This window comes from Misgurnus anguillicaudatus, chromosome 23 (genome assembly GCF_027580225.2).
Source record: "Misgurnus anguillicaudatus chromosome 23, ASM2758022v2, whole genome shotgun sequence".
Classification (NCBI taxonomy): Eukaryota; Metazoa; Chordata; class Actinopteri; order Cypriniformes; family Cobitidae; genus Misgurnus; species Misgurnus anguillicaudatus.
In genome coordinates, this window is record NC_073359.2 from 4,405,225 (window position 1) to 4,419,571 (window position 14,347).

A 14,347-nucleotide genomic window follows, 5' to 3' on the forward strand; every position below is an offset into this window, starting at 1 on the left:
TCAGATTTCAGTCTCACTGCAGCCGTTATCACAGCGCTACTCAGCAAATAACCATCATGACAGCTGTGTGCATATTTTCAAAATAACACAAAAGTTCTGAGTGATGCGTTATGCCGTTCAGTGCCACAATCAAATTTCACCTTGATTGTGTTTCATTATCTTCTTTTTTAGGGGTTTCCCCAGTAATTATGGTACATAAAACAACACGGCACACCGGCACCTGACTTTGAAACCTGCAGAAGCTGCGCCAGTGACTTATTTGACTTATTAGGCAATAACTAACCAAGATGTGTGCTTGTACTTGTAATTTTGACAGACCTGCTCGCTTGAACATTTCTGTAATTTTGTAGCATCTCGCTGCGTCTGTGGCCAGGGCTTTTTTACCTTCTCTCCTCATCCATGTGTTTGTGCTCCCTTTTAATTGCACAATTGTTAGATATAGCCAAAGAGGCAGTGCGTGGCTGACTTTTGGAAATGTAGCATTTTGAAGTAGACTCTGTCTGACTAAGCTTGCGCTATTTAATGTGCACATGCATCCGGTGTGTGATACCTGCGAGTTGTCCTTCACAGGACGCAGTGCATAAGAACATGTTAAATAATCATAACACAAGCACACGTATCTTTATTTTAACCTTTATTTAACCGCGACAATGACACGCCTTTTAGACTATGCGCTTTAGACAAGATCATTAATCATTAATTAGATCATTAAAATATTTTTAGATCATTAAAACATGGATATTCATCTTGAGTATTGCAATATTAAGCTCAGCAGTGCTCTCACGTCAAGTTTACACAGTAAAACATATTTAACTTTAAGCGACATGTTGCGTTGATTAATACATTGTCATGGTCCTGTCTTCAGGTCATACCCTGTGTCTCAATCTATTCCCTTTAATATTCAGATGTCAAAGGGCAGGAGGAATCACAGCTCAGTAATGTAGATTGAACAAGTTTTGTTCAACTTGAAATTTCACTTAAATTTCACAATAAGAAACAACTTATCTTTTTAGGTGTTACCAACTGAAGTTATTTTTAAGTTGATCCAACTGTTTACTTTTTACATTGTAACAGTAAAGTCAGATGTATGATGAGATGTTGTGTTACCTCTTACAGTACATGAATACTCTTGTAGCTCCTCACTGTTGATTGAGTCCAGGTACAACTTGTTTAATAATGTCAATCCATCTGTTACCTGTTGTCCATTCTTATACCAGATGTAAGTATGTTTGTTATCCAGAGTGCATTTAGTTGAACAGCTTAATATCACTTTTTCTCCATCTATCACAGGGTCTGGGCTGCTTCTTACATGTGTATCTGAAATTTCATATAACAGAGTTCACATAAACTAATTTTCAAAGCTGGGCCTCATATTTTTGATTTAGCTTAATTGATAAAGCATTGCCTAAACCTCTAATCACAGTCATGCTGATATCAGACTCCTACTCGAGCTATAATGCTTCAGTATAATGAGTGCTGCACAGAGAGTTTATTATGAGCAGTTACCTGTAACAGTAAGATAGACTCCAGGATAACCAGAAACTACATCTGATGTGTTAGTGATGAACCTGAACTGATAATTTCCAGTGTCAACCGTGTTGACGTCTTTGATTCTCAGTGTGTTTCCCAGATACTCCACACGACCAGAAAACTGAGAAACCTCACGCAGATCTCTGAATGCCCCAAAACGACGGTAATTCCAGTATGTTTTCTCTACTGTATATCCAATGGGATGTGAGTATGAAGAGTGAATATCTACTGTTGATCCCACTAAAGCACAAACTCTTCTAGAGGTGTAAGTCACACCCCAACATCCACTGTTAGAAAGACCTGAAAGAGTCACAAAATACTGCTGTAACATTCACAATCAATTACAAACACACTCATACTGTATATGAATCAACAAGAAAACTGCAAAGTTTGATCTTCTATTTTAATTTAAATATTGTGTAAATATCAGACTCACACACAGATGAAGAGGGAACTGAAAAATACTCCTCAGAGCAGAAATAACTGTTAGTGTTTTCACTGGATGACACAAATATGCTTTGGTTATATGTTTTATATTCTCCATTCTTGTACCAGAGGTAATTATATTCAGATGTTAAAGGGCAGGAGGAATCACAGCTCAGTTTTACTCGCTGTCCTGTAGATTCAGGATTCATCTTCACCTGTAAAACTAAATAATCAAAACCTTACATTAGATGAGAAATGAAAAGAGTTTAACTGGACTGATGAGAATGTAAATGTACCTGAAACTGTTAGATTGACTGTGACTGAGCTGAGATGTTTAACTCCATCCTTCATAATGATCATGAGCTGATATTCTCCATGGTCTCTCTCTTTTGGATCTCTTATTGTTAGTCGTGAGTTGTTTTTAGTGATCTCTTGATCCACTCGTCCTGAGTAATCTGAATCTAAAGTTAAATCTTCAGGTTCATCTTTGTTTCTCCAGTTTGTTCTCTGTTTCTGACTGAACCAGAACCCAGTTTTGATGTTGATGTTTGAGTAATCGCACCTCACACTCATCCATGTCCGCCTCGCACCACAAATATTCAGTTTATCACAGGTTACATTAAAGTTATCCAATGTTAGGGACCCTGAAGAAGTAACCGTAACCGTAACATTAATAATATTTGAAGAGTTTCGTTGCAAAATGAGATAACCATCGCTTTTTTAATTGTTCAGAAATCTCGTTTTTTGGTTGTGCATTCCAATTAATTTCAATTCAACTGCAGCTGGTTTGTTTGGATTTAAACCTTCATAACTTAAAAAATACAGCTAAGTAGCATCATAAAAAACAAAATAATAACATGATAACATAATAATAAACATGTTTTGACAAAAATGTAAAAAAATTGATTTATCTCGTTTTGCAACGAAACTCTTCATTTGTAGATTATCTGTAGCCTATTTAACTTCATTAAAATTACAGAGTGAGATGAGAGATTCAGACAGTCCTGTAAGGACATTAACTCAGATTCATCAATTTTGTTCTCAAACACAAATCTCTAAGTTCAGTTTTAAATACACAAACTCACTTTAAACATTTTAGAGACTGATCCAAATGGAGAATCCAGCCTTTGGAGTACAGCGATGTAAATTAAATAAGACTAAACTAGTTTTAAATCTGACATACTTTTAACAAATATATAACGAATTGAAGTATTTCAGTATAATAACAAAACTGTGTTTCATACCTTGAATGTGTAACAGCAGGATCAGTGATGAGAGTCTGAAGTTCATGATTTCTCTTTGTAGAAACTCACATATACCAGCTACAAAACATTAAAGAAGAACTTTTCTAATTGCTGATAAAACCACAATGTTAGTTTGACTGTGACTTTCTCAATCGGATGCAAAAATAACGTTGTGCACATGCGCAGAACATTTGCGCTTCAAGTTCATGTATTATATTTATGAATCTCGTCACAGAAACACGCAACAACAACAGCATTAATGGAGTCACGCGCTGTACTAAATTCTGCAGCGTTTGTTTATAATTTTAAAACATTAGGCTGCTTAAAGCAATAAAATAGCGTTGTGCCTTTTGAAAAGTGTGTTTTCATTACCTATATCGGAAAACTTCTTAAGAACAATTCCAACTCAGTTTTGACTTTTATACAGAGTATAAAAGCGTGAACTCTAACGAGAGATGCTGTCGCGAGCGTAGCGTTGCCAAGTCCTCTGCTTTTTTCGAGTTTAGATTTGGGATACTGTTTAAACTGTTTCCACCAGTTGTTGTTTTTCTGCGGGTTAAAGATTAAATGATTTCGTTGATAATTTATTGGTATTTGGGCTGTGAATAGTCATTGGGATGCTTTTGGGCTAGTTTCGAACGTCCAGTCGGATCGTTTTGAAACGTGAGTCTGGCAACCCTGGCTGTGCGCTTGCGCAGACTTTCGGTTCGGATTTTAAATAATGTAAACGAACATTTAAATCAGATTGCAATGTTTAGGGTGCATGTACACTGTATCGTCGTAACCTTTAATCGTGTTAAACGTCGTCGGATTGACAAAATTTTGTAAACACTCATTTTATAAACTAATGTAGGGAATAGTGAATGAATTGTACAGGGAGTTATTTCATACACCGCCCTAGACATTTCTTAATACAGTTTAAAACACAGACAAACATCAAACTTTTTAGAATAGCAGATGCAACAACAGATTGTGACTACATTTACCTTCATGTTTACCTTAGTAGAGGTTATAGCCAGCTTATGAAGTTAGTTTTAAATTTATGTTTTCTGTAAATTACAGAGAAAATATTATTTTCATTCTATAATCAAATAGCCTTGGAAAAAATACCCACTTGCATGGACAGATGAACCTTGACAACACTATATCTTCCTTTAGTGGTTAATGTTGTGCCTACAAGATTGTTTGACATAAATAAATACACAATGTGCTTAAAAAGACAGTTTGAGAAGCTGTATCTGTAGTGAAGCTGCAGTAGTAGTAGCAGCCATAGACATTATATACGTAGACACCTCATGACGTGCTGGAACGCATCAAGCGTCGGCGCCATGTTGGATGGGTCTCCTCACTGTACGCTAGCACCAGAGTCAGTGGGAGTTAACGGAAAGAAAGCCATACTATGGCCGTATTTTTTGTAGTTTACGGTTGCAATAACCGGCGCGATATTGATTCCAGATCACATGGGATTACATTTCACAAGTAAGATTGAACAATAATTTTGGTTATTTATTTTACGTTATTATTTATAATATTATGTCAATGTTCAGCAGGAACTGGTACTCTCTCTCATGATCTCTCGCTGTTTTTTCTTGACATTTGAAGGTTTCCCAGTGATACAGGCATGAGGAGGTAATGGGAAGTTGCTATAAAACGGGAGGGTTTTGTTGTGACAGAGTCGTCAAAGCTCTGCAAAGAGTAAGAAGGAACAAGAGGGGAAACTCTGATTCGTTTTTAGCAACAGCCACTAGATGGCGCTTCAGTAGCGCGGCCGCTATTTGGATTGAAAATTCTCACAGCCAATTCATTCTCAATTCATTCATATTAAAATTAATTTAATACCTAATACATAAAATACATAATTACGTAAAAATTACATTAAAATTGTGTTCTAAAGTACTTTTTAAGTAAAAGTAAAAAAGTAGATGTTTAATGTACTTAAATATAAACCAAAAACTTGAAATTATGAAATGTAGTGGAGTACAAAATATGATAATATGATTTGGAAAATAAGTTTTCCAAAGAAAAACACTGATAAAATACAGATACTTAAAAAAAATTAACTTTTATGTAGAAAGTAAAACACTTAAATGTCTGCCTCTGTCAATATGCCATACTTAAAGAGCATAATACAAAGTATTTTAGCATGAAAGCAGTATTTTTCAATGTGTGACAGCGTCCTGTATCATAATCTCTGCCGCTTATAACAACTCAAACCGTGTGAAAATTCGGTAAAAATTAGAGGAGTTATGATTATTCCTCATTAGAAATGAATGCAAGGGAGCGCACTGGAGACCCATCCAAGATGGCGGCCGCCCGATACGTCAGCTCCAATAGGCAGCTCAGTTTACGAGGTGTCTACGTATATAATGTCTATAGAGACAGAGCGCAGCGCGTCATAACCTGAAAACCACGCCCACCGGGGGGGAAAGGAATCCAACTGTCTCCATTGACTTTGTATTGCGAGAAGCCGCCTCCTTGTCATTTCTGGCTTATAACTAAAAACTGAATAATGCCTAAAAGCTGCTGTGTGACAATATGTACAGCTAACAAGCCAAAGAACCCAGAAATAAGTTTTTATAAGCTGTCGAGTTGTAAAACCCAGCTTTTAAGGAGAATAAAGTGGATCGCCGACTACGTTTCCCCCTATTGGACGCAGTTTTACTAATAGGAGTACTATGAAAAGTTGCCTGTTTCCATTTCTGTGTCTTTAAACGCTCGTTTTTTTGAAGTTGAAAGCTTATAAAAACGTATTTGGTTTTTTGGGGTTGTTAGATGTACACCTTGTCACACAGCAGCTTTTAGGTATTAATCTGTTTTTAAGTTTAATCTGTAAATACGTTTTTATAAGCTGTCGACCCCAAAAAACGAGCGTTTAAAGACACAGAAATGGATACAGGCAACTTTTCATAGTACTTCTATAGTAGAACTGCGTCCACTAGGGGGAAACGTAGTCGGCGATCCACTTTATTCTCAAAGGCTGGGTTTTACGGCTCGACAGCTTATAAAAACGTATTTCTGGGTTCTTTGGCTTGTTAGCTGTACATATTGTCACACAGCAGCTTTTAGGCATTATTCAGTTTTTTGTTATAAGCCAGAAATGACAAGGAGGCGGCCTCTCGCAATACAAAGTCAATGGAGACGGTTGGATCGCGTTCCCCCCCGGTGGGCGTGGTTTTCAAATTTGCATAACTGCACTCTGTCTCTAGCTGTGTCCCAATTCAGGGGCTGCGACCTTCTAAGCATGCGACCTTAAATATGAGCACTCGGTCTTTCAAGGTGGCAGCCTCAGAAGTCCGCGAAGAGAACTGAAATGAGACGGTCTTACCTTCGGACGACCATAATTGGCTAATTGGCGTCACCTGCTACGCCTGTCAACAGGACATAGCGGAAACGTTTCTGACTTATTAAAATAAATATGAAATCAGAAAAATATTAATTTAGTTTAGAAAATATGACACGTTGATGTATATTAAACTATTCAACAGTATATTAAATTAAATTAATCAACCTTAGAAATATATGCATCAAAAAATAATAATATTAACACAAAACATAACTTATAATACTAAAACAGTGACAAACTTTTTTTGATAAATACACACTTTTATTTAATGAAGGTTTTAATTGTTTATTTTAGAATATCCAGCCGCTGTTGCAGGCGCGCAATGAATCTTGGGATATCCTCGGCTGTTAAGGATCCGTTCGTTCTATCCTTAACACCGCAGAGAAATGAGGACGCATTTCGAGGCTTCATTCTAAGCATCCTTCGAATTGGGACGGCCTTACCAGCCTGAAGTCGCGCTGCTGTGACGCAATCGGTCTTAAAATACGTCCTTAGAAGGTCGCAGCACCTGAATTGGGACACAGCTTCTATGGTAGCAGCAGCATGTAGGCTGTCAATCACAGAAGTGGGCGGGACACAGAGGCAGACTGAACGCTCTTAAAGGCGGAGTCCATGATGTTTGAAAGCCAATGTTGATATTTGAAATCACCTAAACAAACACGCCCCTACCCCAATAGAATCTGGACCTTCTGTTGATAGACCCGCCCCACACATACGCAAACCGGCATTTGATTTGATTTGATTGGCTATAAGTGTGTTTTGGTAGTCGGCCCGTCTCCTTTTCCAACGCGTTTTTCAAACATCGTGGACTCCGCCTTTAAAGGAGAACATACACATATTGTACTCGGCATTGTAGCTGTATTTCTTTACAGTTGTTACCTTGCAAATTATTATATGGTACATTTATTTTGCTGCTTAATTTAAAAATATACCCACTAGAAAAGTGAAGGATTTCTGTATACCCAGTTTAAAAAGAGTGAGGATGCGTAACACCGTTTTGTGACATTAGATGTGAAGCGATTCAAGAAATCACATTGAGAAGTTTCCTTTGAATCACTTTTGTAATTTGACATCAAGCGGTCTGTGTAGAGCCAAAAGAACCTGCAAACCAAACATTGATGTTTATCATCCTGGCCTTTAATCTCATTCTCCTGCAGATCTATCATGATGTGATTGTTATAGCTGGCTTGGTATATGATGTTTGATGTCACAGAAAATTCCCATAATGCAATGTAAATTACAGTTATTTACTTTATAAATATTTTGCAGTATTATACTGAGTGCTATACAGTAAATAGGTGTAAAATGTACAGGAATGTCAATTAATATTGACGTAATTTACAATTAAAATTCGAAGTTAGTTTCCTCCTTTTATAATTTTGTCAATCTAAACTCTAAGAGTCTGTTTCTGAGGACTCATTGTTTTGTGTATGTTGTAGTACATTAGACTCTGTTGTGTGTCGCCCTCTCCTGGAATAAACTTGAAGTCTTTATGTGGTAGATTTACAGCAGTGTATCATGTCTTCATGTTTCCCAGTAATAATATAATCCATACACTGTCAGAAACAAATGTTATAAATGATCTCTAGCTGTCACTGGGGCGGTACCCTTTTAAAAAGTAAACCTGTGCACATAAAGAGTTCATATTAATACCACGAGGTTCATACTGACACCACATATCTGTACCTAAATGGGGTCTTTATAAAGAGTACTGGCCCAGTGACAGTTTTGGGAACATTATTTAATAAACTGTGAAAGTTCAACAATGTAGACAGAATTTTCAAGTTGATGTGACCCCTTTAAATTAAACATGACTTTGTTTTGTGTTATTTAGTGAATTCACTTTGGAAATCATTTTGATCTGTACACCACAGAGAGACTCTTGTATATTTGGTGCAGTGTTGTTTTTGTCCACTAGAGGCAGTTGACTCGGCTGTATTGGGTGAACTGATTACATCTAACCTAAATGAAGAAGTCAACTAAACACAGACATGCACACGGTTAGCGTGATGTTTCAAAAAATTACTGCATCTTAATATTTTCTTTATTGTAATGTGTGAATCCTCTGCGCATTGATGTTGATTTTGCCTGAAATAGGTGAGCAAATACATACAAAAATCATTCACTTGACCATTATTCATACTTCATACTCTTTAAGTACGGCCATGGATGCGATCACTGCACTCAGGATCGACCTTCATCCATTTTGTTGTGAATGAAGCCAGTTGGTTAAAAAAAATCAAAACTTTATGACACATGACCCTACAAGATTATTACTGATAGACTGTTTGTCTCCTGCTAAAAACAATCACGTTACAGAAAAGAAATTACAATTCTCTTACTCAAATTACTACTTTTTTACTCAGTGACTTTTTTCTCTTGTGTACAGACTCAAGTTTCTGTCCACCAATAAGTTATTGTCCACCTCTGCTGTCAACTGTGTGGTTTTATCATTAAAAACCCTCATGTGTTCAACAGAATAAAGAAGGTTTAGATCAACATGAGGGTGAGGAAATGATGACAGCACTTTTATGATTAAATAAACTCTCTTGTTAAAACAGTAAATGACCAATCAAAATTAACGTTTTATGTGTACTTTTATTTCATCTTTATTTAACTAAGTCTCTCAACTCTTTTTGAGGGAGACCTTGCAGAGAAGACACATTATTACACAAAGATGAAATTACATAAAACAATAAAAATAGAGAACAAAGTTCACTAATATAAACGACTTTCAAAACTATTTGTAAACACTGAAATGTTATGTAAATGTATTTATACAAAATCCAGCTTGAGAATAGCAATAAAACACCCTAAAAACAGATAAACTTTTTTTAAGTATAAGTGCTATAAACTTTCCCATTATGTAATAAAATCCTAACCTAACTAAAAACATAATTGAGTTTAATAACAGCCTGACTTATAGTGAAGATGAAAGTAGATCACAGTATCATCTACATAAAGATGCACTATAGCAAAGTTTTTACAGGATTTATGTATTGTGATGTTACAGTTGATCTGACACTGACACAAGACTGTTGAATGATAAACTCAATACTTCAATGAATAATTCATCTATTTGAACATTAGATTATTTACACTGAATTGTCATTAATATGTTACTGTATATGACATCACTGCATCACTGATGTCACTGCTGAGAGACTGTTGCTAGGAGATGATGTCATAAAGAGAGTTGTGACATCACTCCAGTATTCTGATGGACAGACAGCTGATCTACTCACAGACCTGCAACATCTAACAATGACAAACACACAGAAAGAGATAATGTTATAAAATCTGACCATTAGTTTATTTAACATACAGATATACAGATTTTCTCACCTCTATTTCTTTGTCATCAGTTTTGTTTTTAGATGAGTTCAATTTATTCATTCTGATGAAATACCTGTAGGGTCAAATACACACTCTTACAATCTGAATTCATATCAGAATATTAACTGTATGTTATGCAGTTTTGAGTTTTACTTGATATTTTTACTTACCAGATCCATACAGCTCCTATAATGAGAAACTGAGGCAGAAACACCAACAGAGGGACAAACACTGAGCTGTACACTACTGCTTCAGTGGCTTTGTCCATTTCTTCATTGTTTCTGTCCATTGAATCTGAAGAAAGACAAACCTCAGAAACTTCAGAACATATCTTTACTCTTCATCTTCATTACAAAGATTCATGATGTTAAAATCAATACAGTAAATCTATCAGATAGATCACCTGAATGCAGGTATGAGAGGCTGTGCTACATTATAAATATCATCAAAACTGAAGAGAGCAATGACCTTTAACCCGTGACTTACAGACTGTCACAGAGACAAATGAATAAAATCTTTTAATAAAACAAATTTTTAAAAAATTGAAAATAATAATGACACAAATGTTTCTTTCATTATGAGATATACTGAAGTGTTTGACATATAAACTATAACTGCTACAATATTAATGATCAGCTATGAGTGCTGCACAGTGAAAGAAGCTTGGTGATGTCATAGCTGAGAATAAACCAATCAGCATCAAGGACTGAAACTATCTCCTTATATAATTTCATCAGATGTATGATGAGATGTTGTGTTACCTCTTACAGTACATGAATACTCTTGTAGCTCCTCACTGTTGATTGAGTCCAGGTACAGCTTGTTTAATAATCTCAATCCATCTGTTACCTGTTGTCCATTCTTATACCAGATGTAAGTATGTTTGTTATCCAGAGTGCATTTAGTTGAACAGCTTAATATCACTTTTTCTCCATCTATCACAGGGTCTGGACTGCTTCTCACCTGTGTAGCTAAAATTTCATATAACAGAGTTCACGTCAACTTCTTTTTAAAATTAGGTCTGAAATGTTTGATTCCACTCAATTCAGTATGATGTGAACAATGGCAAAGTTATGCAGTCAAACACACACATACAAATAAAATATATAATGTGAAAGCAGTTCAAAATGCTTTGAATAAAAGCATCTGTCAAACACACGAGTTCAACATAAATATACAGTCAACATTTGAAGTGATTAAAAACATTTTTATCTAAGAGCATCTTTTATTAACTTTTTTGATCAACGTCAAATGTTGATTAGTGTATTTGTTTTAAATCTGAAGACTTCTGTGATGAGTGTCCTCAATATCAACATAAAGTCTTGATCAACTTTGCAAGTTTGTCACAAATCGCACACTTAGACAGAATGTGTAACAACTCATAAAACCAGTTTATACCAGCTTCAGTTTTAATACTGGATTAGACTGGTAAGTGCTGGTTTGCTGCTGGTCTGACTGCTTGACCAACATATTCACACTATTCACCAGCATCCGATCAACCATGCTTGCAAGCTGGTAAACTGCATAGTCCAACTAATGAAGCCATTCAGATACAGCAGCATCATATATGCAGTACAAAACACATTATATTATTTTCAACATGGACAACCTCAAAAACAAGTGTAACATTCACAACATAAACATCATACAGCGTTCAGACGAGATGAAATTTTAGATGAATAACTCAAATGATTAATAGCATTGATATTTTAATATTTAAAATGTAATCTACTCATCGTTTAACAAAACATTACAAAAATTGTAGAGACCCTAAATCTGTATCATAAATATATTCACAAATCTGATCAGTGAAAGCAGCTTTACAGAGAGTTTATTATGAGCAGTTACCTGTAACAATAAGATGCACTCCAGGATGACCAGAAACTACATCTGATGTGTTAGTGATGATGCTGAACTGATATCCTCCAGTGTCACATCATTCTGATGTCTTTGATTCTCAGTGTGTTTCCAACAAACTCCACACGACCAGCAAACTGACGATCCTCACGCAGATCTCTGAATTCCCCACGATAACCGTAATACCAGTATGTTTTCTCTACTGTATCTCCAGTGGGATGTGAGTATGAAGAGTGAATATCTACTGTTGATCCCACTAAAGCACAAACTCTTGTAGAGGTGTAAGTTACACCCCAACAGCTACTGTTAGAAAGACCTGAAAGAGTCACAAAATACTGCTGTAACATTCACAATCAATTACAAACACACTCATACTGTATATGAATCAACATGAAAACTGCAAAGTTTGTTCTTCCATTTTAATTTAATTATTTTATAAATGTCAGACTCACACACAGATGAAGAGGGAACTGAAACAGACTCAATGCAGAAATAACTGTCAGTGTTTTCACTGGATGACACAAATATGGTTTGGTTATATGTTAAACGTTGTCCATTCTTGTACCACTCATAATAATATTTAGATGTTAAAGGGCAGGAGTAATCACAGCTCAGTTGTACTCGCTGTCCTGTAGATTCAGGAGTCATCTTTACCTGTAAACCTAAATAATCAAAACCTTACATTAGATGAGAAATGAAAAGAGTTTAACTGGACTGATGAGAATGTAAATGTACCTGTGACTGTTAGATTGACTTTGACTGAGCTGAGATGTTTAACTCCATCCTTCATAATGAACATGAGCTGATATTCTCCACTGTCTCTCTCTCTCAGATTATCTATTATGAGTTGTGAGTAATCTTTAGTGATCCACTGCTTCACTCGTCCTGAGTAATCTGAATCTAAAGTCAAATCTTCAGGTTCATCTTTGTTTCTCCAGTTTGTTCTCTGTTTCTGACTGAACCAGAACACAGTTGTGATGTTGATGTTTGAGTAATCGCACCTCACTGTCATCAATCTCCCCCTCACATTACAAATATTCAGTTCATTAAAGGTTACATTAAAGATATCCAATGTTTGGGACCCTGAAAATAAATATAATATTATTGACATTTGTAACACAGTATAATGTAAATGTAAATGTAATGTAAAGTCCTGCACTAGAGAACAATGATGCAAATTAATTTGAATAAATCTGAGTTTATTTATGAGTTTTTCTTTTTAATGTGACCTAGTTGATCTCAAGTTAGCTGATGTATTAATAATATTAACAAATTCAACTTTATTGAAAAAGTTACAAACTATCTATCAACTTATCGGTGCCAATGTTTGATCTCAAGATGCACACCAGTATTTTTGTGTAAGGTATGTTTGTAAAAGTTACTTAAATGTCTTAATATAACTAAGGCCTAGCGTCACGTCAGGGTCTGAGCAGACGTACAAACTTTTGCTTGTGTGATTGCTGCAGGTTTTTGGAAATATAAGCCATTCTTGTTGTTTAAAATTGGGTTTAAACATTGACAAGCACTCTTTTAAATGTCTGACATTATTACGCATCGTTTAAAGGCGGAGATCTGAAACTGCTCGGCTGTGCGCACAAGGTAAAGTTCATTTTCAGTTTCAGTTTTTGTTAAATGATCGTAAGATCAAATGTAGGATTGTCAGGTTGTAGTAGGCCAAGTGGTAAGGAAGGAGCAAGGAAGGCACAAAACGATGGTTTGCTGTTTAGAAAATTGTCCCAAGGTGATTTATTGGTGAGTTTTAAATCAAAACAATAAAGGAAAAAAAAACAAAGAAAATTGATTCAGTCAGCAAAACACTAGTGTTGGTCAAACACTTTCATTCAAGGAGCATAACTCTCTCCACCAACGTCTCACAGCAGACCTCTCAGTTCACAACTCAAGCCAAACTGACTGTCCAGGTGCAACCACTCCCAGACTAATTAAACTTTCCCGCCAGCACTGTGGAACAGCCCACACTAGCAGGGACCAAACAATCTTTCTCTTAGGATTAAAGTACATGGCATTACCTGAACTAATGCACCATATCCTTTCATCTCAAAATGACTTAATCAGCATCTCATAAACTTGGACAATACTCAAAATATACATTTACACAACAGGGTCATACACAGAATTATCAACCCCCATCACTAAAATGGTACATTCCATGTCAATGGTAAAGCAGTATTGAATAAAAGCATCTCATTAGTTAGTAAAGACATTGTTTTTATGCCCACACACTTTCAACATGAACAGTTCAATCACACTATGATCTCATAACACTGTATACATGAGAATGAACTGATGAATGTAGCATAGATTACACATGATATTAAAATCCAAGTGATGTTAAATGATGACAAAGTGGTTTAACAATGAAAAACAAGAGACAACGCAATGTACATAAAAGGACATGGTAGATTGCACTCTGGTGATGATGTCATCATAAGGATGCTTCATCACACACCCCCCTCCTCAAGACGTCCACTACCCCTAGTGGCGTGACAAGAAGTCAGCAATTACGTTTAAAGTCCCAGCTCTATAAACAACTTTAAACTTGAACGGTTGTAAAGACAAATACCAACGTGTGATCCTTGCGTTACTGTCTCTC

General features: G+C 35.9%; 2 protein-coding genes across 4 annotated transcripts in view; both read right to left on the reverse strand.

Moving 5' to 3' along the window:
* The window catches only part of LOC129453658 (uncharacterized), a 203,946-nt gene that overhangs the window by 109,342 nt on the left and 80,257 nt on the right, over window positions 1-14,347 (reverse strand). The gene's annotated exons all lie outside the window — the stretch shown is intronic.
* Window positions 1-14,347, reverse strand: part of LOC141359297 (uncharacterized) — a 75,861-nt gene that overhangs the window by 4,767 nt on the left and 56,747 nt on the right. Inside the window, exons 1-4 of one of the 3 annotated variants that reach the window (XM_073861531.1) lie at window positions 3,201-3,284; window positions 1,967-2,600; window positions 1,507-1,830; window positions 1,108-1,317 (exon numbers count right to left, since the gene is read on the reverse strand). In XM_073861531.1, the coding sequence (XP_073717632.1) occupies window positions 1,108-1,317; window positions 1,507-1,830; window positions 1,967-2,165 (733 nt within the window). In that variant the 5' untranslated portion in view covers window positions 2,166-2,600; window positions 3,201-3,284. Of the gene's footprint in view, window positions 1-1,107; window positions 1,318-1,506; window positions 1,831-1,966; window positions 2,601-3,200; window positions 3,285-11,730; window positions 12,399-14,347 lie in introns of those variants that run through there. The other 2 variants (XM_073861532.1, XM_073861533.1) reach the window with 2 other exon arrangements.